Source organism: Peromyscus maniculatus, chromosome X (genome assembly GCF_049852395.1).
Source record: "Peromyscus maniculatus bairdii isolate BWxNUB_F1_BW_parent chromosome X, HU_Pman_BW_mat_3.1, whole genome shotgun sequence".
NCBI lineage: Eukaryota > Metazoa > Chordata > Mammalia > Rodentia > Cricetidae > Peromyscus > Peromyscus maniculatus.
In genome coordinates this window covers 105819561-105847125 of record NC_134875.1, presented here as the reverse complement: position 1 = coordinate 105847125, position 27565 = coordinate 105819561, and the positions used below count along the sequence as shown (strand labels likewise).

Sequence of the window (27565 nt, the reverse complement as noted above, 5' to 3'; positions counted from 1 at the left end):
AGACATTAGGCATTCATATTTACTGGATACTCTCTGAGCTGGTGCACTTTTTTGCCCCTGCCTTGGTTGTGGGTTCATAACTATAGATTCTTGAACCTTTGAATCCTTAATTACATCAGATAGGCTTCCAGGCCTTCAGCTTCAGGCTAGGGTTGCTTTACTTTTCTCTCTTCTTCTCTGGCTTCCAACTTTTTTGAATGAGAATTGATGTCTCAGTTGTGCAGCCTGTTGAAAGCCATATCAACAATAACCTGCTTCTAGGCCTTTAGCAAGATAATAAGTATCTATAATATTGTGGAAATCTGAATCAAACTCCCATATTCAAATTTTCTAGCCCTCTAAGTCTCTGAGAAGCCAGTTCAGAAGTTAGGTGGTTTTGATTCTTTTATATTCAAACCTCCATGGTGCCATGGTATCAGCCCATCTAGGCAGTTATTACAGGTATTTGGGGTGGGGTATCATGTTACTTTAAATGAAAGAAATATTGGATCTAGGAAAACATATACATTAGATTATTGTACAAATATTAGCTATGCCTCCCTTCCCTCCTCTCAGGTGTGGTAATGGAGAAGACAAGCTAATCCTCACTGTTATTTTCTCTGTAGTCCAGATAGGCATGTTCAAATAAGTTCTGTGCCACATCCCTTTTGTTATCTAGAATCAAGAAGCATAAACATTTACATATTTTACTGAACTATAATTCAAGTAAATTTAAAATATTATTACTTTAGGTTTCTCTCTGTGTGTATGTGTGTGTGTATGTGTGTATGTGTGTGTGTGTGTGTGTGTGTGTGTGTGTGTGTGTGTGTGTGTCTGTGTCTGGTTCTGTGTATGTGTGTGTGTGTGTGTGTGTGTGTGTGTGTGTGTGTGTGTGTGTGCTTTTTATAGAACCGAGAGAATCAATGACAAGATAGGCATCCTATGACACACACAAGTGCCCTTTATTTTAGTATCTGCCTGATCTGATTTCCTTCCATTCTGATCCAGGGTCACTCTATGCTTACTCATTTACTATACAAAGAAGGCAGAGCACCAAAACATCCACCTTATAATACCTAAAACACCACAAGTTCTATGCTTCTATCAATGATAAGAGAAAGCTGACTTGGTTTTCAAAGGCCCTAGGAATTGTTTTTACTCTACAACCATTAGAAATTTAAGCTGCAAAGGGAAGAGACAGGTAATCCTTCTTCAACTCTACCCATTTTACACATGACAGTGTATATACCTTAATTTTTGGAAATACATTTTGCAAGTAAGAATTAATAAACTTTCATTTTGCTTCCAAAAAATTTATTGTGGACACAAACAGAAAACTGGTGAACTTGCTTCAAAAACAATGTGGACATCAGGTCTAATGACCACAGGAAAATCCCATGGCAGTGGGGACATCCCAGTTCAGCCCACTTGAGGCTTTAGGACAGACTGAGTTTGTTGAAGAGGTACTCAGCCAAGCAGTGCTCTGGATCCTCCACCTGGCACATATTGTTCTGGCAGCCACCCATCTTCTGGAGAACATGGACCTGATCATCCAGACAGTGATTCTCCAGGAAGTTGCAGAGGTCTGCATTACCTTTCCCCTTGGCCAGCTTGTACAGATTCAGTGGGCTCTGGTTGATGGTCATCTCCATGTAGAAGGCATACCCCATGGCCTGCAGGCCCCCATGCAAACTGTCACTGTCTGATTTAGAGATGCTGGGGAAGAAAACATATAACCACGCTTATACTGCAGGAACAAGAACATCTCGGCACTGGACTTGCAGTTGTGTGACTTGCTTAGGAAGAAGCGCGTTTCCCAGGGCCACATCATCATGGTCAAAGTAGAAGGCCATAAACAAATATACATAGGAGGCTTGGAGCTGGAGCTGGATATGGGTGTTGACAGCATTCTTAAGGCCGCGGGCATGGTTCTGTAGCACTGGCAAGGGTGCGTCAGCCATGGTGAGTGCTTGAACACCTCGACAGTCTCAGCAGCTCCTGCACATGCTTAGAGGGCCAGGCAGGGTGGGAAGGGAAAGGACCCCTGATCCCTGACCCGGAGTCCCTTGGAAGAGAGGAAGAACCTCAGCAGATCAAAGCAGAGAGGCCTCAGGCAGCTCTGAGGCAGCACCAGAAATGAGTGTTGGCGCCTGATGATGACATCATTTCAGTGCCAGGGCTTAGAGTGGGCAGAGAGCTGGACAGGAGTGTTGATTTCCATAGAAAGGCCACTGACTGGTCCCTATCTGACCTACACCATAAAAGCCAAAGTGTTCAACTAAATCCTCTGGAGGCTTTATAAAGCACTTTTGCTGAATATTGCCAAAACGTTACTTCTTTTAACATTCTACTCTTTACTTTGTTTTCTTTTGATAAATTTAGTATCAGAAAGCTTTATTTGAATGACAGCTCTCATTACTGACCTCAACTAGCATTCACTTGACCCTATGAGGACAAGGTCAAGAGTCAGGTTGAAGGGTCATCAGTTATCCAGACAACTGTGTGATGACCTTCACATCTGTATCAGACTTTTAAATGCAAGATGTTAAGTATTTTGTCAGGAGTACAAGTGATAATTGTTTTTTTTTGTTTGTTTGTTATGATTTGTTTTTAAATGAATGGGGAGGCTCCCTGAAAAACAGAAACTTTGATGCCATTGCTGTGGGTAGTGCAATTATTCATGGGGACTCACTGATATCCAATCTTCATTTTGCTTCCATGGCCATGAAAGTAGCCTTTTGTTGTTTATCATTCAAATATTATTCAGAAGGTGACTAAAAATAGCATTAGGAATGTAGTTTTTTCTTCATAATGAATATATGTGCAACATTAGAGCAATCTCTTAAGAGAAGGCTAACATTGCCCTGGATTCATTCATATCACAACTAAAATGGATAAAGAAGTCCATTAGTATAACTGTTTTTTTCTATATTATGTAAGAGTGACTTCCATTTGTCTACTTTAGAGTATTTTTTAATTCTGGAAGAAAAGTATAGTAGCCTATAAAAAGTTATATAGAAATTCTTCTGTTGTTATCCTAAATAGCCTTTCTAAGAAAAGATTTAGTATATATATATATATATATATATATATATATATATATATATATATATATATATATATATACATGTTTGTCCAAGTCTATGCATGTGCACCACATGGGTGCAAGTGCCTTGTGGGGCCATGAGAGTATGTTGGATCCTCTGGAACTGGAGTTACAGATAGTTGTGAGTTATCTGGTGTGGGTGATAGGAACCCAACACAGGCCTAATATAAAAGCACTAAGTTCTCTTAAGACCTGAGCAGTCTTTCTTCCCTGATGCATTGCTTTTTTAGTTTATGGATGCCTGTCTCATGTCTGTAAAAAGACTGTAATTTTCAGGATCATGAAATTTAATAATTGGCTTATTATGTTATGTATGCATTATCACTTTGTTTGGGATTTGGGTTGTTGTTTAGTTTTGTTTTTGTAGAACATTTTCTACTGATGTCTTTAAAAAGCATGATGTTGAAACATCCTATTTTAAGCTTATAAGATTCATATTGTATAAGATATTATAGTAACAATATGATACCTATTATGTTATATTGCATAAAGAACCCTAACCCATTTAGGGAATTGGATGCATGCTGCATGCCTAATAAATACTTTTAGTGTTGTTCTGCACAGTATTTTGAAAAATTCTATAGTTGGTAACACCAAAATTGTTTTAGTTCATGGAAATAATGGAGTATTCAGTATACCATGCACTGTTGTTCATTATTTAAATAATAGTTATTTTCATGCCCCTGTAAACCTTAAATGCTTAACATCTAAATACCAAGATAGTTATTTGAGTTCCCTCTGGCCCAACCTTCACTGACTGTCAGGGAGGACATGATTCCAATTCTGTGGTTACTGAGAAATATGGAAGATAGCTGAACAGGTACCACTGTAAAGAAGAGGGAAGCTATACTTTATGTAAAAGCAATTGACATGGAAGAAAACATGGTCTAAAGGCATAGAATGTAAAAATATCAAAGTATAAAAGAAATTGACAACTCAGATACTTCATAAATTCTACAAGCTAGGCTTTCATGAAGGGGGAACATACAATAGGCATTTTGTTTATAATTTACTCTTAAAATCAACATCTCTGTAGGTATGGGTCATGTTGAAAAGCCACTGTTAAATTTTTTTGCAAGCAGCTGTGCAATGAAAAGGGCTTGTGAGGGGTTGGGAGAGGACAGTATATGATCAAAAAACATTGTGTTGAAAAAATTTCAAATAAAAATTATGTAATGCAATAAAAGAAACTGTCATCCTTTCTGCTCAATTAGGAAAAGAGCTTTAGGGGAAGGAGAAATCACCACTGGCAGGCATAGAACACAATGTATGTAAAGTGTGAAGATGAAAGTAGAAATTGTATTGGTTAAATCTGAGAGAAAACTGGAGAATCTCAGTAAACATTAGGTTTTTAAACACTCACACTGTCTTATTTCCTTCATCATGTATATTCTCCTTTCCCACTTATTAATATGTATGTTCTATTTATAGAACATGATACACTTTTGGAAAAAAACTAAAACTGAAATTGGTCAAAGACTTAAATGCAAGTGTTAAACCATAACATCACCAGTAGATTTTTAAAAAAAAAAATAAGAGCAGAGAAAGATACCTTTTTGAAATCCAAATGGAAACCAAATTATTAGATATGATATCAAAAGTACATGTAGTTGGGTTTTTTGTTTTAATCTTTGTAGGTTTGCCACCCAGCTCCCAAATAAATGCACAGTAACTTATTCTTACTTATGAATGCCCAACCTTAGCTCAGCTTCTTTCTAGCCAGCTTTTCTAATTTAAAATTAACCAGTCTCTTTTTTTTCTCATTTGCCTCTAGGCCTTTGACCTTTCTTTATTCTATATGTCTTTCTTCCCTTCTTACTCCATGACTGGTTGTTTTGGCTGGGTGGCTGGCCCCTAGCGTCCACCTCTCCTTCTCCTTTTCTAGTTCCTCCCTCTTCCCTAGATTTCACCTCCTATTTATTCTCTTTGCATGCCAGCCAGACCTATCCTTTCTCCTGCCTAGCTAGTAGCCATTCAGCTCTTTAGTAGACCAATTAGAGGTTTTGGAGAGGCAAAGTAACAGAGCTCTACAGAGATAAACAAATGCAACATACAAGTACGCAACACATGTTTGCATCATTAAACAAATATTCCACAGGATAAATGAACAAAACACATCTTAAACTAATATTCCACAACAAGTACAGGCTAAAGGCAAAAGAAAAACAAATCAGTGCATTCAGCATAACACGTTCTGCACAAAAGAATCAAAGGAATAAAAGGCACCAAAGGGGTCTGTAATGGATATCTGCAGACCCTGTGTGAGTTAGAGGTTTATTCTTGAAAATATTAAATATTAAATCTTATCAGCATACACGTGCTGATAGAATAAATTAAAATATGCATTCTTTGAAGATGTGCTTTACCCACAACCAGTAAATTGTTCCTAAAAGAACTAAAGTTACTTGACATTAAAATCATTGAGGAAAGTTCCCATCTTGGAAGAATAAAGGCTGTGGTGTGCAAGGAATGAAAATAAGGAATGAAAATAGCTGCCCATCACTTTAGCTGTAGAATTCAAGATAGGTTGAGAAAGATAATGTCTATAATTATTTCATTAATATTGAAACTTAGAGGAGCTAGCACAGGTGTGTTTCCTTTCATTCAGCACAATTACAGTATTTTGAGATTTACCCATGCTGCAAATAATACCACTGAGTCTTTTAATTCAGAGTAATCCTGTTTTTAATCAATGGTTTTAGGTAGTTTTACAAATGACTGATATAAGGAGGGTCAATGAAAAAAATATGTGGAAAAATATATTTAACCTTGGTTTCACATTATGATACCAAAAATAATGGTGAAGGCACAGCATAACTTGATTGGGAAATGTTTCTGAATGTTAGGTGTTAAATTGTGCTTGCGGTGGCAGAGGGTGGCCCCCCAGTACATCTCAAATGCAAAATTGAGAGTGGGTCTCAGTCAAGTAGGTGGTGATAGGAAAATCTTTTAGTGAAGTTCCTTCTCCGTTTCTCCCTCATCATCTTCATCATCCTGTTTTTGCATTATCAGTTCATGATGTTTTAATATGCTTGGTAGAGGAGTATTAACAGAGTTGTAGCTCCATCCTTTCTTCATAAAAAACTTCCTGAGAATGCCTGGCATATCATAGCCCTTGTGTATAATGAAGTCCTTAAAGGCAATTATTCCATAGATATTTTCAAGTACATCTGGTTTGCAAAGGCTTCTACCTTGAAATTCAAGCAAACTCTTGGGGTCAGTTATAGGCTTTTCACTGGCGAGCGCTTTCAACTGATTGGGTTTCTGATATGGTGACCCATATTTAAACTTCTCCTTGGTGGACTTACAAGGATCATGTAGATTTTGGAGTTTCATCTCAAATATTGATGCCTGTTTGGAGAATCTGATGTCCTTTTCTTTGCTTAACCCTCTGAAGTACTTGAGCTTGGAAGGAAGATGACAGATTTCCTTGTCTGCAGAGTCCTTGTGAGTTGGTTGGTAAGCACGGTCCATGTAGAATTCTTGCAATGCATCCGAGTTTCCCAGTGCTTCATTCCATTCGTAGATACCATCACTCCTTCTTTGTGTGTATCTATAATTAAGAGAGTCAATCAAATTCTTGTTTGTGGATGTGTTTCTAGGAAGTAAATTTCTTTGACATGACCTAAAATTCTCTGGATTCCCCAGGTTGAATTTCCTATGAAGGTGGTTCCCGTGCTTGCTCTTCTTATTTGCTTCCCTTTGATTTCCCAAGTGAGGCCACTTATGCAGATTCCAGCCATGTTTTGGCATCTGCAACAAATTTATGAAATGTTCTTCAGCACCATCTTTCATCTGAGACAAACAATGCAGCTTGTATTGGGTCCTTCTGCTTCCTTGCTGATCCATTGTCATTGAGCAAAACAATTTCAATTCCTGGGGTGGCTTTCTCTGGCTCTTATTGGTGGCAGTATTGGGTGCTTCATGAGAAATTCTGGGGCAACATGTCCGCCAGATGGTTCGTGACAGTATCTCTTCACATGCCTGATAGTCTCTTTTAAAGTCTTCCAGTTTTTCATGAGAAAACAGGTGGTGACGGCGGCGCTCAATTAAAGGAGGAACTATCAGTTGCTCCTTCTTGTGCTTCAAGACACGCTTGTACCTGGGTACCCAGTCAGGATGGTTCCCTGGCAGCCTCTGGTCCCCCATGGTCCCCTTCTGGCTCTGAGACCACTGTTCCAGAATCAGTTATTGTTTCCCTGAGGATTCTTGGTTGCTAGGAAACTTTAGATTCTACTTTGATGAGCAAGATGGAGTGCCCAGGCTCCAGTTCCTCCAATTCTATTCTACATCACTTGAACACAATACCCACTACTGATAGACTGGACTTTTGAACCCAACAGAAGCTTAGGAAAATTTCAATTCTTCCACACATTCCAGCATGTGTTATGGTTAGATCTTTCAGTTTGGGAATATTCTCATATTGGTGCAGTGGTATCTCATCATGGGTTTCTTTTGCCTTTTCATATGGCCAATGGTATTGAACATGTCCATATGCTGACTTATCATTCATATTACTCCACTGGCTAAGGATATATTCAGGTTTTTTTAACCTCTTCCGTTTGTAGTGATTGTAAGGTATATTTCACTGAATTTTGACATTTGATTGTGTTCTGGATTGAAATCTTTTATCAAATACATCACTTGTAAAATTTCTTCTCTCCCCCATCATTTGTCTCTCATTAGTCTGTTTCAAAGAGCAGAGTATCTAACTTTGAAGAAGTTCCCTTCAGCTAGTTGCTCTTTAATAAAGTATTGTTTTAAAATGACATTAAAGAATTTTTTCCTTTGCAAAGTTGACTTGTTTTAGTTTTTTTATGTAGTAATTCATTTCTAGGTTTTGGTCAACTACCTATTGAAATGTAATGTTTTTGGATCATGAAGATAAAGATTAAAGTTTCTTAATTTTTTTTTAACCTGTGGTTGGATGATATCAGAAAAGCTTTTATAGCAAAGAGTAAGCCGTTATTCACTGAATCTACTTTTTAATTTTGCCAAAAGCCAGGTATCTGTGTCTTCTTTGTGATATCCTGATTTTTTTAGTCTTTGCTGCAAGCAGTTCTCCCATGTTGCTTTCCTATAGTTTTGCAGCCTTGAAATGGGGCTGTTAATTTATTCAACTGTTGTTATTCTTTCCAAAGTTTTTGATACTGTTGTTTCTGCTGGAACCTTTGAATTTATGTGAGACCTTTTAGCACTGTTTACTTAATGTCTGCAAAGGATCCCATTTTGATTTTGATGAGGGTTCTGTCGATTAGATAGACTGATAAGGACAATTGATATGTTAACTGTTTTGGATCTTCTGACCTATGAAACAGGCACATCTCTATTAGTATATATCTTTTTCTACTTTTGTTAACAGTATTTTGTCATTTTTCTCATATATCTATCACTTATGGTTTCCTTTTGCTTTTCCTTAAATATTCCACATCTATGGTACAATGAGTTGTGTTGAGAAACTGTTTGTATGGAGGGAAAAGTTATTCCACTGAAGTTCATGTTTTTGAGTTATGAATTTTCCCCTGTGTGTGGGAAGAACATGGCATCATTCAACTATATAGCCCAAACAGGATTGGAACTCCTTATGTAGCTAAGCTGGCCTCAATCAATGCAACCTCTGTGGTGATATATTGTGTCCCCCACTAAAGCTTGCCTGGGGATAAGAGGACAGAGCGAGCCACGGTGACCTACAGGGATCCGCCTGCCTCTGCCTCCCAAGTGCTGGGATTAAAAGCATGTACCACCACCACCTGGGTATAAGAGGATAGAGCCAGCCACTAAATTTGATATAGAGGTCAGGCAGTGGTGGCACACACCTTTAATCCTATCACTGCGGAGGCAGAGAACCGTCTGGATCCCTGTGAATTCAAGGCCACACTGGGCTACATGAGAGAAACAGAACCTGGCAGTGGTGACACACACCATTAATGCCAGGACGTATGTGGCAGGACACAGAAAGATACATTAGGTATGAGGAAACAGGAACTCACTCTCTTTAGAGGATTTCATAAGGTAAGAACTTGTGGTTGGCTTGTTCTGCTTCTCTGTTCTTTCAGGTTTCACCCCAATATCTGACTCTGTTTTTTTTTTTTTTATTAATAAGACCATTTAGCAATTCATGTTACAAATGTCCTCCTTCAGCCTCCTGTTGTAGGACGATCTTTCTGTACATTATGAATATGCATTGCTACTATTGGTTAATAAAAAGCTGCTACAGCCTACGGCAAGGCAGAATAGAATCAAGCTGGAAATCCAAGCATGGATGCAAGGAGAAGAAGGGCAGAGCCAGGGAGCCATTCACAGCTTCCGCCAGGAGAAGCAAGATGTGAGAGAACAGGTAATGCCACAAAGCCACATGGCAAAACATAGATTAATAGGAAGGAGTTAAGTTCTAAGAGCTAGCTAGGAAGAAGCCTGAGCCATAGACCAAACAGTCTGTAATTAATATAAGCCTCTGAATGTTTATTTGGGACCAATCAGCTGTGGGACCAGGCAGGATAGAAACTTCTGCCTACAGCCTCCTGAAGAGTGGCTAAGCTTCACAATATGTAGACTGTGTAGGTTTTTATCTGTATTAAACTCTCTGTTAATTGCTAGTAGTGCTTTGAGCAGGTGATTCTACTACTTTTTGACTTGTAATGATTTTGGTGGGTAGTCTGATGATACTCTTCATTTTGTTTCCCTTTTTATCAAAGCTGCTCTTTTCTGTGGTTGACCAGGCATGGTGTGGATACCATGACATCTGCTATTTCTACATGGTGTTTTTTCTAGATCAACTTACTTATCTGATTATTTTTAACTTAGAGACAGCACAGGTATGTCTTGAACTTTTTTGTTTTGATTTGTTTTTCAAGACAGGGTTTCTCTGTGTAACAGTCCTGTCTGTACTGGAACTCTCTTTGTAGACCACGCTGACCTACAGGGATCCACCTGCCTCTGCCTCCCGAGCGCTGGGATTAAAGGCATGAATCATCACCACCTGGATTGCACTTTTTGTAACAAGACAGTAAATTGAGACATTTGTGGGACTCTTCATTTATTTATATTTATTTTCTGTTTTAATAAGGATCAATCTCTGATGCCTGATAACCAGTGGTTGCAAAATATTGTTCTATGCATTTCCCCCATTTTTGTTACATGAAATAAGAAATCTAGTCTTTTTTATTTGATTGTGCTGAGAAAAGGAATTGTAACTTACTTTTATCAGCCTGTTACCACTAATTCAGTGAAGTTGCTTTGAAGTGACTAAGATAACACAATCCTGTTCTGACTACATTTTGTGTTTTCCTTGGACAGTTCTCAGCCCCAATCCCCATCCACAATGGTCATGGTCTGCTTTGACAGCACATTTGGCATTTCCATCGTCTTTACCATGCTCCCAATGTATTAACAAAAGTAATTAAAGTAAAATAAAATAACTAAAGAAGATATGAATAAAAAATAGTTGACATGTTTGTTGCATCTAAAATAATTACTAAGCTCTGTCAGGAAAGAAGATTTCAAGGTAACTCTGACCATCATCTAACTTTGAAGTAAATCATGATCTTTGTGGACTTTGCCTTAAGAGCTCTGTATCATTGCCTAGGCTTGGGTACCAAGAGACTGATTTTTCAGAGACACAAGCCCCCTCTTTATCTATTCATCAATAAAAAGATCTTAAAACTTTTGATTGGCATAATCAGCATGGTTGTCAATAATTATTTCACTTGCATTATTTCATTGGTGGTCCCAGAGAGATCTCACACTCCATGAGACTCAGCCTTGTTCCTAGCCTTCTCCAACAGAGAGAGGTTGCAGGGGAGGAGCCTTCTGATAAATGTTCCAGGGTTCCACTCTTACTGAGTCCAGAGATGTCTGGAATGACAGCTGTGTTTTTTCTTTTTTTTTTCAATTTTTAAATTTAATATTTTATTTAAAGTTTCACATATTTTTCTCTTTATAAAGAAAATTTTATTAATTTTTCATATCAACCACAGATTGCTCTCTCATCCCTCCACCAGTTCCCCCTCTCAGTGGGATCAGGATTTTCCTAAGCTTCTGTTGGGTTCAAAAGTCCAGTCTATCAGTAGTGGGTATTGTGTTCAAGTGATGTAGAATAGAATTGGAGGAACTGGAGCCTGGGCACTCCATCTTGCTCATCAAAGTAGAATCTAAAGTTTCCTAGCAACCAAGAATCCTCAGGGAAACAATAACTGATTCTGGAACAGTGGTCTCAGAGCCAGAAGGGGACCATGGGGGACCAGAGGCTGCCAGGGAACCATCCTGACTGGGTACCCAGGTACAAGCGTGTCTTGAAGCACAAGAAGGAGCAACTGATAGTTCCTCCTTTAATTGAGCGCCGCCGTCACCACCTGTTTTCTCATGAAAAACTGGAAGACTTTAAAAGAGACTATCAGGCATGTGAAGAGATACTGTCACGAACCATCTGGCGGACATGTTGCCCCAGAATTTCTCATGAAGCACCCAATACTGCCACCAATAAGAGCCAGAGAAAGCCACCCCAGGAATTGAAATTGTTTTGCTCAATGACAATGGATCAGCAAGGAAGCAGAAGGACCCAATACAAGCTGCATTGTTTGTCTCAGATGAAAGATGGTGCTGAAGAACATTTCATAAATTTGTTGCAGATGCCAAAACATGGCTGGAATCTGCATAAGTGGCCTCACTTGGGAAATCAAAGGGAAGCAAATAAGAAGAGCAAGCACGGGAACCACCTTCATAGGAAATTCAACCTGGGGAATCCAGAGAATTTTAGGTCATGTCAAAGAAATTTACTTCCTAGAAACACATCCACAAACAAGAATTTGATTGACTCTCTTAATTATAGATACACACAAAGAAGGAGTGATGGTATCTACGAATGGAATGAAGCACTGGGAAACTCGGATGCATTGCAAGAATTCTACATGGACCGTGCTTACCAACCAACTCACAAGGACTCTGCAGACAAGGAAATCTGTCATCTTCCTTCCAAGCTCAAGTACTTCAGAGGGTTAAGCAAAGAAAAGGACATCAGATTCTCCAAACAGGCATCAATATTTGAGATGAAACTCCAAAATCTACATGATCCTTGTAAGTCCACCAAGGAGAAGTTTAAATATGGGTCACCATATCAGAAACCCAATCAGTTGAAAGCGCTCGCCAGTGAAAAGCCTATAACTGACCCCAAGAGTTTGCTTGAATTTCAAGGTAGAAGCCTTTGCAAACCAGATGTACTTGAAAATATCTATGGAATAATTGCCTTTAAGGACTTCATTATACACAAGGGCTATGATATGCCAGGCATTCTCAGGAAGTTTTTTATGAAGAAAGGATGGAGCTACAACTCTGTTAATACTCCTCTACCAAGCATATTAAAACATCATGAACTGATAATGCAAAAACAGGATGATGAAGATGATGAGGGAGAAACGGAGAAGGAACTTCACTAAAAGATTTTCCTATCACCACCTACTTGACTGAGACCCACTCTCAATTTTGCATTTGAGATGTACTGGGGGGCCACCCTCTGCCACCGCAAGCACAATTTAACACCTAACATTCAGAAACATTTCCCAATCAAGTTATGCTGTGCCTTCACCATTATTTTTGGTATCATAATGTGAAACCAAGGTTAAATATATTTTTCCACATATTTTTTTCATTGACCCTCCTTATATCAGTCATTTGTAAAACTACCTAAAACCATTGATTAAAAACAGGATTACTCTGAATTAAAAGACTCAGTGGTATTATTTGCAGCATGGGTAAATCTCAAAATACTGTAATTGTGCTGAATGAAAGGAAACACACCTGTGCTAGCTCCTCTAAGTTTCAATATTAATGAAATAATTATAGACATTATCTTTCTCAACCTATCTTGAATTCTGCAGCTAAAGTGATGGGCAGCTATTTTCATTCCTTATTTTCATTCCTTGCACACCACAGCCTTTATTCTTCCAAGATGGGAACTTTCCTCAATGATTTTAATGTCAAGTAACTTTAGTTCTTTTAAGAACAATTTACTGGTTGTAGGTAAAGCACATCTTCAAAGAATGCATATTTTAATTTATTCTATCAGCACCTGTATGCTGATAAGATTTAATATTTAATATTTTCAAGAATAAACCTCTAACTCACACAGGGTCTGCAGATATTCATTACAGACCCCTTTGGTGCCTTTTATTCCTTTGATTCTTTTGTGCAGAACGTGTTATGCTGAATGCGCTGATTTGTTTTTCTTTTGCCTTTAGCCTGTACTTGTTGTGGAATATTAGTTTAAGATGTGTTATGTTCATTTATCCTGTGGAATATTTGTTTAATGATGCAAACATGTGTTGCGTACTTGTATGTTGCATTTGTTTATCTCTGTAAACTGTGCCTTTCTATGGAAATCAACACTCCTGTTCTGCTTTCTCCCCACTCTAAGTCCTGGCATTTAAATAATGTCATCATCAGGCGCCAACACTCATTTCTGGTGCTGCCTCAGAGCTGCCTGAGGCCTCTCTGCTTTACTCTACTGAGGTTCTTCCTGTCTTCCAAGGGACTCTGGGCCAGGGGTCTTTTCCCTTCCCACCTTGCCTGGCACTCTAAGCATGTGCAGGAGCTGCTGAGACTGTCATGGTGTTCAAGTGCCCACCATGGCTGAAGCACCCTTGCAAGTGCTACAGAACCATGACCATGTCCTTGAGAATGCTGTCAACACCCATATCCAGCTCCAGCTCCAAGCCTCCTATGTGTACTTGTTTATGGCCTTCTACTTTGACCGTGATGATATGGCCCTGGGAAACTTCAAGGGCTTCTCCCTTAGCAAGTCACACAACTGCAAGTCAAGTGCTGAGATGTTCATGTTCCTGCAGAATAAGCATGAAGGCTGCATTTTCTTTTTAGGGTCATCCAGAACATGGAATGCTCCTTCCACATGGAGATGACTATAGGCCAGATCATGCTGAACCTTCATGAACTGGGAGAAGTGACATTCACCTCTGTGACTTCCTGTAGCAACACTATCTAGTTGAGCAGGTCCAAGCTGTGAAGGAGGTGAGCAGCTACCTGTCCAATATGTGCCAGATTGGGCCCCAGAAGACCACTTGATTGAGTACATCTTTGACAAGCTCAGCCTGTCATAAAGTCCCCATGGACAGTACTGGGATGTCTCAGTGTAGTGGGGTCTTCCTCTCCTCATTCGCCTTATGTTCACATTGCTTTTGTAGCAAATTCAGTCATTTTTCTTTTTCTTTTTTTTTTTGTTTAAATATTGTTTGTAATAACTTCTTTGTTACATAGCAAAATTAAAGTGTCAAGTTGATGTATGCAAAACTCTTACCAGTAGGGACTGGGCATGTAGCTCAGTTGTTAGAGTCCTTGCCTAGCATTCAGGAAACCCTGTAATGTATCCCAAGCATGACATTAAAACAGTGATGACACACACTTGAAATCACAGCACCATGGAGACGGATGCAAGGAATGTTCAAGCTCGTTTACAACTTTATAGCAAGGTAGAGGACCTCCTGAGCTACATGAGACTCTCAAACATCAACAAAAATATCCTCTCATCTTAAAAAAACTAATGTGTATCTCATGGAAGTTTTAAAATTGATGTTCAGGAATATCTATCCATAGTCATCTCCCATTATTTTGCAGCTTTATCTATCCAGGGTGAAAGAGAAAGACAATAGTATAGCCTGTGGAAAAGTTTGAATTACCCCTTTGTCATTATTTATGTGTGCATGAGGCTTATAGTATATGGTTTTGTGTGAGGGGTTGGGTAGTCAGGACACTTTTGTCTGTGCATGTTAACTATGTAAGCAGTTGGTGCCAGTGGGACAAAAGATAAGGAAATGAGATGGGGAATCTAAGTAAGGCATAGTGAAACCACCAGAAAAGACCACTCTGTAGGCAAAAACAATTCATTGGGGATAAACTGTCCTATGTGAGTAGAAAGTACTAGTTCAATGGGGAGGCAGGAAGATTTTGTACAGTAATTAACGAGGTGGGGGTTCAGGATGAAAGATGCTGTCAGCATTAATCAGGAACTGGCTAGATGAACTTTACCTGCAGTAGTTGGCTGTTAGGGCAGATCAGGGAGATCACATATTTTGTTTCTTGCTTAGTTTTTTTTTTTTTTTCAAAATAAGTGGAAGCTCACCTCATGTGATTTCTGAAAAATGCTCAGTTTAGGTTTCTGCTTCCCAGCTAGAACTGGTTCCCATGGGACCCAGGCTACTATCTTAGGGCATTGTCACCAGCACTGCCATGTGGTGGCCTGCTTTATGACCCAACATGGAAAATTTTATAATACAAGGTCTCAGGATGTGTGCAGGTAACTTACTGACAGAGTACTTTAGTAGCCTGTGGGTTCCAAAGCTTTCCCCAGAATTTAAAAAAAAAAAAAGCATCTCAGATTTATCAGAAAACTTAGTAACATATATGAAAGTTAGTGCTTCTTGAGTCTAGTTAGCAAAAAAAAAAAGTTTGTAGAAGCTATTATGACACAGACCATACTGATTGGTTCACTCTGGCCTGAAATGATGATGAAATGGGTCTTCATCTTGGCTTCCTCATAGCCACACAGTGACTATTGTCACTGAAGACCAGGGAGAGAGACCCATATCACTTTTATAACATATACTTTTCCAATTTTCCCAAATATGGTATTTCAGCCACTGAAGTTACTTAATACTAAAATAATACATCAATCATGTAAAAAGAATGATAGACCATGAGGCCATGAATACAAGTCATATTGGAGACATGGAACATAAAGTTTTAAAAAGCCTCAAGTGTTAAATTCCACGAGATACATACTTTGAATAAAGTAGATGTGGGCAGAGTTGAAGATTAAGATTAGTCATACGGTTATAAAAGGTGATATACTAGATTTGTTTATAGTATCAAAGGGGAAATACTGCTACAGTGGTCACCTGTAGGTTGAAGAGCTAAGGTTATCAGTAGCTTTGCAATAGTAGTATATGGGAGACAGAAAAAAAAAGAAACAAAAAAGCAACCTCAGCCCAAGGCTGAAGGCCTGGAAGCTTCTGTAATGTAAGTAGGAATTCAAAGATAACAACAGACTATGGAGTCAAAGGCCCACCAGAGAGGCAGCTACAAATAAATCACCCTCTTGAGCAGAGTCCAAAATGTGTAGATGTTAGTTACAGTCTTCAGAGTTTTGTTTCATCTACAGTCCCAGCCTATCTGATGGTGCTTTCCATACTCAAGGCAGTTCATTCCCACTAAGTGTGATTACCCTCATGCTAACCTTCTTGGGAAAAGCCTCAAGAACACACGAACACACCAAATCTGTGCTTACAGATTTTGCAGGTGTTTCTCAATCCATGCCATTGAAGTCAACTTTAACCATCAGAGAGCCACTGTATCCTATACAGCTGAGATACTGGAGTAACTTGAAATATAATGTGGGATGTAGAAATAGAGATATGATATATTCCAGGTGCAATTCATACAAGGCAAAAAAAGATTTGCTACATTAGGACAATAATAAACTGTGGTGTGGGAAGTTAATATAGTTCTGGGGGTTCATCTGTATATGGCTTGGTAGTGAGGCTGTTGTTCATGAAATTGAGAATGTTTGTAATAGAGCCCTGAGATGGTGATAAGACCATGCCCTGTAAATCTGATGTTATTAAAACATAAAAATGGAACTGTAGTACAGAGGCTTGAAAAAAAGAATCAGATCAGAAACTGTCTTTGTCCCCTGGAACTAAACTTCACCAAATTGTACCACTGTAGCTTGTTGTAGCAAAGTTAGAAGCATTCTAATCATGTATTATTGAAAGACAATCCATATCACCATCTTTCTACCAGTTTCTAAACAATTTGTAATATTTATAAGACAAACCTGAAAGTGGAGTGCAATGTTCAGAACTTCTAGACACCAGACCTTCAGTTTTCCAATCTGTCTTCCTACTACACACTAAAACTGGGCCATGTGTGCACACTGGAATGTGATATTGCAAGTATCATATCTTTCTATGCCAGGGCTGCAGAGTCTCCACATACTCAGGAAATCCATACACAGGAAGGCTCAAAGGACAAGGACTAGATAGTTTCTGATCTGCAGAGATTTCTCAGGTGTGCCTGGTGTTGGGTGGGTGGATAGGGCAGAATCCACAGCTTGTGACATAATCCATGTGACAGGAAGGATTTATAACTACTAAGAAGCCTTTGTATTATGATTAAAATTTAAAAAAAGAAAAGAAAGAATCAACAACAACTCTTTACAGAAGTCTAGGTAGATTGTTAGGTTTTGAAATAGACATATGGACATTTGAAATTGATACTACTGAAGTCATGTAATTGGACAAACTAACCAGAAAGATCACATTGAGAAACTCCATCTCCAAGCCCAGGACTACCGACATTTAGCAGAAGGTTCACATACTGGAACACTGTGAGAGCTGCTGCCCCAACCTTGATCATTACCTTTTTACACTCTGAGTATCTAGTGTCTGCTCTAAGTTTATCTCAAAATCACCTGTTCATTTCAGGCTCAGAGTAACCTCTGGCATCTTTTTTCAATGTGTGGGGAGTGTCTTTCTTTTAATCTAAATGACAGTGGGTAGGAAAAAATAATTTCCCAGTAATAAAAAGCTGTTTCTCCAAGTTTTTGGTTTTTTTTTGTTTGTTTTGTTTTTTTGGGTTTTTGTTGTTGTTGTTGTTGTTCTGCTCCTTTTCAAATACCTTCTCTACTCTCTATCAAAGAAAGTACATACACCTTCACCAGCCCAATCTGGTGTCAGGATAGGCAAAGAAAGATGGAGGTGGAAATTACTACTCATTCTTTCTTTGAGCTGGGGCAATCTTTTTCTCTTGCCCTGAACATAGGAGGCCCTGGTTCTCATAACTCTAGAACGAGTTTGAATTATTCCAGCAGTTTTCCTGGGTCTCTTGCTTATTAACAGCATATGGCAGGAATTGACAGTCTCTGTATATGCATCTGACACTTTCTGTCATCTATCTTATCATTTGTGACCTATTGTACTTGATTCTCTGGAAAAGTCTCACCAAGGCAGGATTGAATGCATTTATTTTAAAGGTGAAATAAGTTTTTAGGTAGGTATGTTAGAACATTTGTAAACATTCTCACTCTCACCACATGAGTTGGAACCCTACTACATACTAAATTAGTGGACAGTCTGATCTGCCTAGAAAGACCTTGAAAAGGAAAGAGACATCAAATTATGGAGGCCATAGAGAGAATACTATAAAATTGTGTGGATTAAATGTACTGGTGATCAGTTATGACTCACCAATAATGCATCAGTGTCTCATTAAGAAGAAAACAGAAAAAGCACAAGTCATTTAACCAAAAGCCAGTCAAGATTTGAATTCTCTTCTTTGTGCTAATTTTGTCTTATGTTCTCTGTCTGTCCGAGTATAAATTTGTTCCTGCCTAAAGGCTATCTTGTGAAACTGTCCCTGTGTCTAGGTCTATTCCTGTATTCCTGTATTTGACTCTCTCTCTCTCTCTCTCTCTCTCTCTCTCTCTCTCTCTCTCTCTCTCTCTCTCTCTCTCTCTCTCTGTGTGTGTGTGTGTGTGTGTGTGTTTCTTTTTGTGACTGTCCCTAACAAAGGTCTTTTCTGTGTATTTATTGAACAGAATAGAAATCATTGAATAGGGAAGGAATGGGATACTATATAGAAATCTTTAACAGAGTTTTACAAGGATTTAAGTTCCTGGCTCCAACAGATCTCAACCACCCTGATAACAAATAGTACTACAAACATCATTGTTTATCAACAAATATCCTTAAATGGATATTCACTTTTAATTTCTGTATTTATTGCTTTTAACAAATGATACGCATGCATTGTTCTGAGTTGGGGGCATAGAAAAGTAAATAATTTAAGATTACAGCTATGTACTAGTTTAGGTTGTAAAAGTTGATTATGTGGGAAATCCAAGACAAGTAAGTTTGACTGTTAATATAGTTCTCTTAAAGACAGGTTAAACAAACAGGCTGAGTACACAGTAGGAGAGCAGTCTTAAGTCTTAAGTGACCTTGGAATGAATTATTAACTTTAGCTGTGAAGTTAAGCAAAAGTTCCAGTCTCAGAACATACAAAATATTTTAATAATATTGCATTGCAACATAATAAAAACATTTCTGTCTCTTTCTCCTATGAAATTTCTTCACATTGTGATATGATTGGAGATACCAGAATGTCTGTTTGTCTTTCTTTCTCTGTCTCTCTCCACACTCCCATATGTACAAGTTCTGTCAAAAACCTTCCTAGAAATGAACCATGCTGCTACCATGGTTTCGAGTTTCCAGCTCTGTGAGAGCTATTAGAAATAAATTTCTATTGTTTCTGCTACTGAATCAATGGTATTTTGTTGTGACTGTTAGAGAAGACTAAGGGAGCATGGATACACAGGGAGATGGAAAATACTGGTGACTCCACTCCAAATCACTCAATTGTAACTTCATATAACTATTGGTACAGTCACAGTAGAAATTCACTGTCATTTCAACATTACTAAATTTTCAGATATTCAAAGAGACTTAGAAACTTATCACACTGACATGTACACACACTTTTGAAATTTTACCAATTTGTTTTATCAAACACAATCTATCTGTTAAGATAGGCCCTGACAATAAGCTATTGGTCTTTACCATTAAAGAAAATGTGAAGGCTATTTCCAACTGAAAAAAAAATGTTACATGAAATTTACAACTACAATTTAATGAAGACAGGTGCTACTCCATCCAAGGCACCAAAAAGAGAAATGAACAACCTAAGATATAGTTTCTTGTCCATGGACAGAGACTTGACAGTTTTCTGGAGAAATCATTTGTTTACTCTTAAAATATGATGAAAAACCTCTGCTTGAAAACAATTCCATTCAGCTGAAGGAAGTGAACACACAGCCCATTCCTAGCCCAGAAGCTATCTCCAATTAATAACCACGTATAAATGAAAACTTGATTTTTTTCTAAGGAAGTCTCACTGGGGAAACAAACTACCCTGAAAGGGGCTGCATGCCCAGCAGTAGATGGTCACCAGCAACAATAACAATGAACTCAGAGGCATCTTTTGAGGTTCCTTGTTTTATGATGTCATATCAGGGCTTTTTAAAAAAAATCAAAAACAAAAAATATATTCTTTTTTATTTTTGTTATTTTATTTTTCTCTTCTTTTTTTTACCCTACAGGTCCTGTGAGTATATATTATGGCTTTCCATTTTTGTGTTTTTAATGGGATTCCTGAGTATGCAAAAGAGTGGGTGTCTATGTCTAAATTTGTTTCTTCTGCCTTTTCTTGGGCTCTTTTCCTTGTTTGTTTTGTTCTATTCTGATATATTTGTTTTTTAATCTTATATTTTATTTTATTATTACACCTTAGAAACCTGTTTGTTTTCTAATTAAAGACAGAAAGGGGGTGGATATAAATGGGAGGGTAGGTAGGGAAGAACTGGAAGGAGTAGCGGGATGAGAGACTGTGACCAGGATATATTATGTGAGAAAAAATTATTTTCAGTAAAAGAAAAAACAATTCTATAATCTATCTAAGAGCTATCAGTTTTTTGTTAGGATCTTATGGAATTCCACTACTCCATGGGTATTAGATGACCTCACAAAATTACAAGTGCTGAAAACATATACTCCACTTGTGTCGTAATGACAAAAAGATAGGGAGTTTCACAATCTTATTTGGTACAGTGAGGTTGTTCTTCCTTGTTACTTTGTGGATATCAAACTTATTAGCAAGTTTATTTAGCTACAGCTGAAAGCCTGTTTTTCAGACATCCATGTCCCATGTGTCCTACTGGCTTTAAATCGAGAAATTTAGCACAGTTTCACTTATTTTTTTGTGGGGTGTGGGTCTCTAAAGTTGAATACAAGTGATTGCTCAAAGGATAAAGAAACTTGGCTATTTGTAGTGGGAATCTAGTAGAGTCACTGCATTTAGAGTAAACATTAGAATGTAACAGTTGTTTCTCACTGTGTCTAGCTAGAGTAATAGTAGAATGTACTAGTGTTTGTTGAAAGTACATAAACCTTGAAGAAATTATAGTAGAGAACAGTGATTGTTTTCTATGATTTGTAGAACTGCTTTTTTGAAGGGATTTTCCATGCATTGCATGACTTTAGTCCTAAGACTATCCAGGCACACTTGGAGGTCTTGAATTATTGGGTACTGCAAACAGTATGTAACAAAGACTGAAACTGCAGGGATGTGATGATTTCATTCTGAGAACATATAAAATAGATTGAAGGGGCTTTGGTATGAGGAATTTTTTGTACCCAAACACAACTTTTGTGTACAATCAATAAATATGCTTCTGTGTGAAGTTTTGAGGATCAATTCACAGAAACCATTCCTTTCTCCTGTCAGAAAGCCTAAAATTACATTCTGAAGTTACACTCCTTCTTTGAACATCCTGTGCAACAGAGAACACCCAGCATTTTGCACTCAACATCATGGGCTCCAAGAAGATACCCCATTACTCCTTTACTGGAGGTAGGTAAAGTATGCTCAAATGTAGGTGAGACTCCAAGATAGGGGAGTCTCAAGATCTCAGGAGCAGCAATACGTGATATTACTAAAGTGTTTGTTAAGATGAAATGAAGTGAATGTGAAAGAAAAACAGCTTACAGAGCCTTTGGTATTAGTCAAAAGACATTGTTATTGGTCTCAGACAACTCCTCATGTTCAGTTAAAACTGACAGTATGGGAGCAAGTGTTGAGCGCTTTAAGGAGAGCTCATCAGAGAGGGGAGCCTATAGCAAGATACGATCTTTATGTAATTTGATGTCCAATGCTCTAGAGCTGTGGCAGAGTGAGGGGTCACAGAATGTTCACTCCCATGTGGAACAGAGAAGCAAAAAGAAAAATATTCTGGCTGGAAATTATCAGTCAGCAGAGGAGAATGTTTTCTCACAGAAAGATGGGAATGTCGTTTCAGAGCAAGAAGAATGGTCAAGACAATGGAGATTAGTCTCCTCCTCCTTTAGATGAAACAGACTTAGAAATGAGAAAGGTTGAAACACTAGCTTTACATCTGCAATAATTAATGATACAAATGAAAAAAAAACCCTGAGACAAAGAATAAGAGAAATTAAAAAGGGAAACTTCCCAGTAGAAAAGAGGGAAGGAAGCCGGGCGGTGGTGGCGCACGCCTTTAATCCCAGCACTCGGGAGGCAGAGCCAGGAGGATCTCTGTGAGTTCAAGGCCAGCCTGGTCTACAGAGTGAGTTCCAGGAAAGGCGCAAAGCTACACAGAGAAACCCTGTCTCGAAAAACCAAAAAGAAAAAAAAAAAGAAAGAAAGAAAAGAAAAGAGGGAAGGAAAAGAAATTTAAAAAGAAAAATTTCCAGTAAAAATGGGAGGGGGGGCATTTAATCAAAGATCTACAGTGCCACCTTATGGCGGAAAATATAGAAATCATTGCCTAAGGTTATAAAGACACCTCCACAGGTGTTTCCAGTTACTATGCTCCAAAATCCTGCAAATAACCAATATCCTCAGGGCTGTGTTCAGATTGATTGGAGGCCTACAGACATGACAGATTTAACATGATTTAAAGAAGCAGTGGTAGCCTATGGAATGCATTCACATTATGTAAGACAGCTTTTAAATAATTGGTTACACAGAATACAATTATCCCACAAGACTAGTAGGACCTATTGGCAGCTATACTAGAAGCTGATCCTCAATTGCAGTAGCTTACCTGGTGGAGAGAGGAAGTGACAGCCATGGAACAGTGTTATCAGGCTAGAGGAGTAAATATATTGAAGGATCAATTTCTAGGTGAAGGTCAGTATGTTGATTTACAAAGACAGATACAGTTTGATGGTGCTACTATTGTGCAATGTCATTTGGTAGATTTATGGTCCTGGGATAAGCTTAAGAAGCCAGCGAGAACTACCTCATTTACAAAAATTATGCTAAGTTCAGGAGAAGCTTATGCTGATTTTTTTACAAAGATTAACTTCAGCAGTGCATAGAACAATAGCCGATCCTGGTGTTAGGAAGGTTTTAGTTAAGTATTTGGCTTTTGAAAATGCAAATACAGAATTTCAGAAAGCCATAAGGCCTTTGAAAGCTCAGAGAGCTCCTCTAGAGGAGTGGTGGATTAGAGCCACTGCTGACGTTGGATCTACCACTTACAGTGCCAATATTATTGGGCAGTCCTTGGCTTAAGGTCAAAATACCCAATGTTTTAACTGTGGAAAACTGAGACATTTAAAGAAAGACTGGTGGCAAGCAATTTCAAAAAGAAATGTTTCTCTTGAACACAATCAAGGAAAAGGGCCTCAACCCCTAGAAGTTTGTAGGAGAGGTGGAAAAGGCAGACATCAGACTAATGATTGTAGATCAGTCAGAGATGTACAAAGCAATCTTTTACAGTTGGAAAACCAGATGAAGGGCTTTGCTTGGGACCCAAGAATAAACAACACATTCCAACAATATCCTGTCAGCAATGAAATAGCTCATCAAAGAAGGAATTAGTTCAGGAACAGTTAGATGCTAGACACATTGAAGAAACTACAAGTCCTTGGAATTCTCCCATATTCTTTTTTTTTTTTTTGGAATTTTTTATTCATTTTACATACCAATCACAGATCCTCCTCTCTTCCCTTCTTCTGCCCCTCTAGCCTCCCCACCCAACACACCCCCATTCCCTCATCCAACAAGGGGAGTCAGCAGAGCTTGGCACATCAGTAGAGGCAGATCCAAGCCCCTCTCATATTTCAAGACTGTGCAAGGTGTCCCACCATAGGCAATGTGCTCCAAAAAGCCAGCTCATGCACCAGAGATGGATCCTGATCCTACTGACAGGGGGCTCCTTAACCTTTTTCTTTCTTCTTTTTTATTATTATTAAGAGATTTTCTATTCATTTTATATAACAACCACAGATTTAGGTCATCATACAAAGTATTGAGTTTCATAATGGCCTCTACACATAAACATATCATTATATTTACATGTTATTATATTTTCTCATTCACTTCCCTCCCTCACTTTACTCTCCCACCTCTCCTACTCTTCTTTAGCTTGTTACCTTCTTCCTCCAAGTAAGTCACCCCTTCTGCTACCTGTTTACATGCAATCTAATACCCTCTTTACTTTCCACCTCCATGAAGATGTCTTCTTTCCCTCTCATGATCCTTTCTAGTTTTATGACCTGTAGACAAACATTTTATAAGTCTGCATGTATGTATAGCTTTAATCATTTTGATTTTTAATTCATTTTTATGTGTGTAGTGGGGGTCAGAAGACAACTTGTTGGAGTACTAACTTTCAAAGAGGTTGTTAGCCTTGACATAAAGTGCCTTTATCCACTTATCCACTGAGCCATCTCTCCAGCCATGTCTGTGTGTGTGTGTGTGTGTGTGTGTGTGTGTGTGTGTGTGTGTGTGTACATTTAATTTAGGTTCTGTATATGAGAGAAAACACAGTATTTTGTTTTTCTGTAATTTAATTTAACATAATGATTTGTATCAATTTTCTTGAAAATAACATAACTTCATTTTTCTTTATAGGTATAGAAAATTCCATTGTGTATATGCACTATATTTTTATTATCTAATCATCTGTTGATGGACAAGTTAGGCTGGTTCTGGTTGCTGGCTGTTTTGAATAGTATAGCTATAAACATGTGCATAGAAGTATTTTGGCAAGATTGGGGGAAGATGAATACTTTTTTATTACGAAGTTTTTTTTTATTCACTTTACATACCAATCACAGATCCCCCTCTCCTCCAGCCCCTCCAGGCTTCCCCCGCCAACCCATCCCCTATTCCCTCCTACAAGAAGTTAAGGCCTCCCATGGGGAGTCAGCAGAGCCTGGTATGTTCAGTAGAGGCAGGTCTAAGGCCCTCCTTATGCCTCAAGGCTGTTTGAGGTGTCCCACTATAAGGTAGTGGGCTCCAAAAAGCCAGCTCATGCACTAGGGATGGGTCCTGATCCTACTACCAGGGGCCCATTAAGCAGATCAAGCTACACAACTGTCTAGCTTATGCAGAGGGCCTAGTCCAGTCCCATGGGGGCTCCACAGGTGTTGATCTAAATTTCATGAGTTACCACTAGTTTGGTTTGGTTGTCTCTGTAGGTTTTCCCATCATCATCTTTACCCCCTTTGCTCATAGAATCCCTCTTCTCTCTCTTCAACTGGACTCCTGGAGCTCAGTCTGGTATTTGGCTGTGGATCTCTGCATCTGCTTCCATCAGTTACTGGAGAAAGACTCTATGATGACAGGGCATTCACTGATCTGATTACTGGGGTACGCCAATTCAGGCATCCCCTCCACTATTGGTAGTAGTTTAAGCTGGGGTCATCCCTGTGGATTCCTGGGAACTTCCCTAGCACCCAGTTTCTCCCTATCCCCATGATGTCTCCCTCTATAATAAAAATATCTTTCATGCTTTCCCACTCCATCCCTGTTCCAGCTCAGAAAGATGAATACTTATTCACTGCTGATAGGAATAAATTCAACAGCTATGAAGAAACTGACACCACACTGAAAGAGCAAGTATTTTTATTTTTTGTTTCCTTTTTTATAAAATATAGGGTTTCTTTGTGTAATCCTGACTATCCTTGCTCTGTAGATGAGGCTGGCTTCAGACTCATGAGATCCATCTGCCTCTGCCTGTTGAGTACTGAGATTAAAGGTGTGCGCCACCATAGTCTGGCAAGGGGCATTTTTATAGTGCTGCGTTGTAAGATAATATGTAATAATTGAAGAATACAGCCATTTTTTATAATTTGCCTGCAGGAAGATAGAGGTATTCATAACTATAAGTAAGAGCTATAGAAGGCAGAAAAAAGAGATGGAGAATCCTTTCTTGGTGTATTAACATATGGTTGAATTTAGAAAATGATGAGAGTGACTATTCATCATTCTATGGGTCAATTTTATCTAATCACAACTAAAAGAAAAAAAATGGGTGAACTACAGAATCCACCAGAAACTAAAGTAACTCCCTAAAAGTAGGCATATAATCTTTCCAGAGACAAGTAATGTTAGAGTCATGCTGTGGTATGGTCTTTCTGTACACTGTGAATATGTGTTGCTCTACATTGGTTGATAAATAAAGCTGCTTCGCCAGTGGTGAGTCAGAATAAGGCTGGGCGTGAAAGCAAAATGGAGATACAGGAAGAATAAGGGTGGGATCCAGGAGATGCCAGCCAGCCACTTCAAGCAAGATGTGTAGAAAATAAGGTAACAAGCCACTAACCAAATGGCAAAGCATAGCTAAGAAATATGGCTTAATTTAAATGTAAGAGCTAACTAGTAATAAGCCTGAGCCAAGCCAAGCATTTTCACTTAATATAAGCTTCTGAGTGGTTATTAAGGAATTGACAGGTAGGAGATAAGTGTCCATTTACAGAATCATCATTCATAATGAGTACTGTGAAAAGGGCAAGATGAAACATTGAGGTCCATACACAATAGAGTACAACAACCTTTTGACAATGTTGAAGGACATATGGCTTTCATTTAAATTTTTTGTACTCATTAAAGTTGACCACTATTGAGGACCCATTGAAAGAAAGTATCTACTATACCCAGGGAAAGAGAAAATGCACAAAAGCAGAAAAAGGCATATTTGTAGTCAAGAACTCAGATATTGTGATTGGGCTGTACTTGACTTGCTTCTCTGTGTGACCTTTGACATTTTACTGAATCTCATTAAAATGGCAGTGTAAAGCATAAATAAGATTACATATTCCTTCTGTTTCACAAGTGACATAATCAAAATACCTACAAGATACCCAAATAAACATTCATATGCTATATTTCCAAAGAATTAACCCATTTTGGGGGAAGACAAGACATTAAATAGGGAATCAAATGTCAAAAAGCACTGGAAGATAACAATGAATATGTAGTATAGTGTATATCATTATAAGTTATTACATGATAAATTTTCTGATATTTCAGGGAAAATGTAAACACTAGGCTTAGTCTCCATAAAATGTTTTCCAAGTGTGTGAATTTTCATAACTAGTTTACTATTCTTTTTTGTTCACTCTGAACTCCTCTTTTCCCAGGCTCTCAGATTACATAGGTGCTTTTCATGGGGACCAATATCTATGTAGATCTCACACCACACACACACACACACACACACACACACACACACACACACACACACACACACACATAACTTACCCCAGAAAAGAAACCCATGGTAGTCTTGAAAATAAGTATACACACAACTTTACAAAAATCTCTGTCCTAGTTTGCTTCACTGTGAGTCAGTCTGGTTATTTCTTCTCCCACTCCTCTTTTTTTGAGAAAGGGTCTCATGCAGCACAGGCCAGCCTAGAACTTGTTATATAGTTAAGGATGACCTAAACTTCTGATTGTTCCATCTCTACTTTCTTAGTGCTAGGATTACAGTTGCACATAACCACAACTATTTTGTGAGGTGCTTGGTATTAAACTCAGGTATGGTGATATTTTATTTGTACTGAAATGTGATTTTAATTTTATGTTAATAAATAAAGTTGCCCTGGG

At 38.4% G+C, this 27565-nt stretch overlaps 2 protein-coding genes and 2 pseudogenes across 2 annotated transcripts; 2 read left to right on the top strand and 2 right to left on the bottom strand.

The window, feature by feature from the left end:
- Positions 1–1415: 1415 nt before the first annotated feature.
- On the bottom strand, positions 1416–1940 carry LOC102925473 (ferritin heavy polypeptide-like 17E; annotated as a pseudogene).
- Positions 1941–5760: 3820 nt separating this feature from the next.
- On the bottom strand, positions 5761–7248 carry LOC102925160 (putative protein FAM47D). Its single transcript, XM_006997008.3, has one exon. It carries the CDS (start codon positions 7232–7234, stop codon positions 6035–6037), a length of 1200 nt encoding a protein of 399 aa, XP_006997070.2. The 5' UTR covers positions 7235–7248; the 3' UTR covers positions 5761–6034.
- Positions 7249–11298: 4050 nt separating this feature from the next.
- On the top strand, positions 11299–12790 carry LOC102926708 (putative protein FAM47D). The gene has a single exon (XM_006997011.3). It carries the CDS (start codon positions 11317–11319, stop codon positions 12514–12516), a length of 1200 nt encoding a protein of 399 aa, XP_006997073.3. The 5' UTR covers positions 11299–11316; the 3' UTR covers positions 12517–12790.
- A 914-nt stretch (positions 12791–13704) lies between these two features.
- Positions 13705–14193, top strand: LOC121825760 (ferritin heavy polypeptide-like 17E; annotated as a pseudogene).
- The last annotated feature ends 13372 nt before the right edge of the window (positions 14194–27565 follow it).

Bases quoted from the DNA above. Each gene is read 5' to 3' on its own strand.
- LOC102925160 (XM_006997008.3), bottom strand. From the start codon at position 7,234: ATGGGGGACCAGAGGCTGCCAGGGAACCATCCTGACTGGGTACCCAGG.
- LOC102926708 (XM_006997011.3), top strand. From the start codon at position 11,317: ATGGGGGACCAGAGGCTGCCAGGGAACCATCCTGACTGGGTACCCAGG.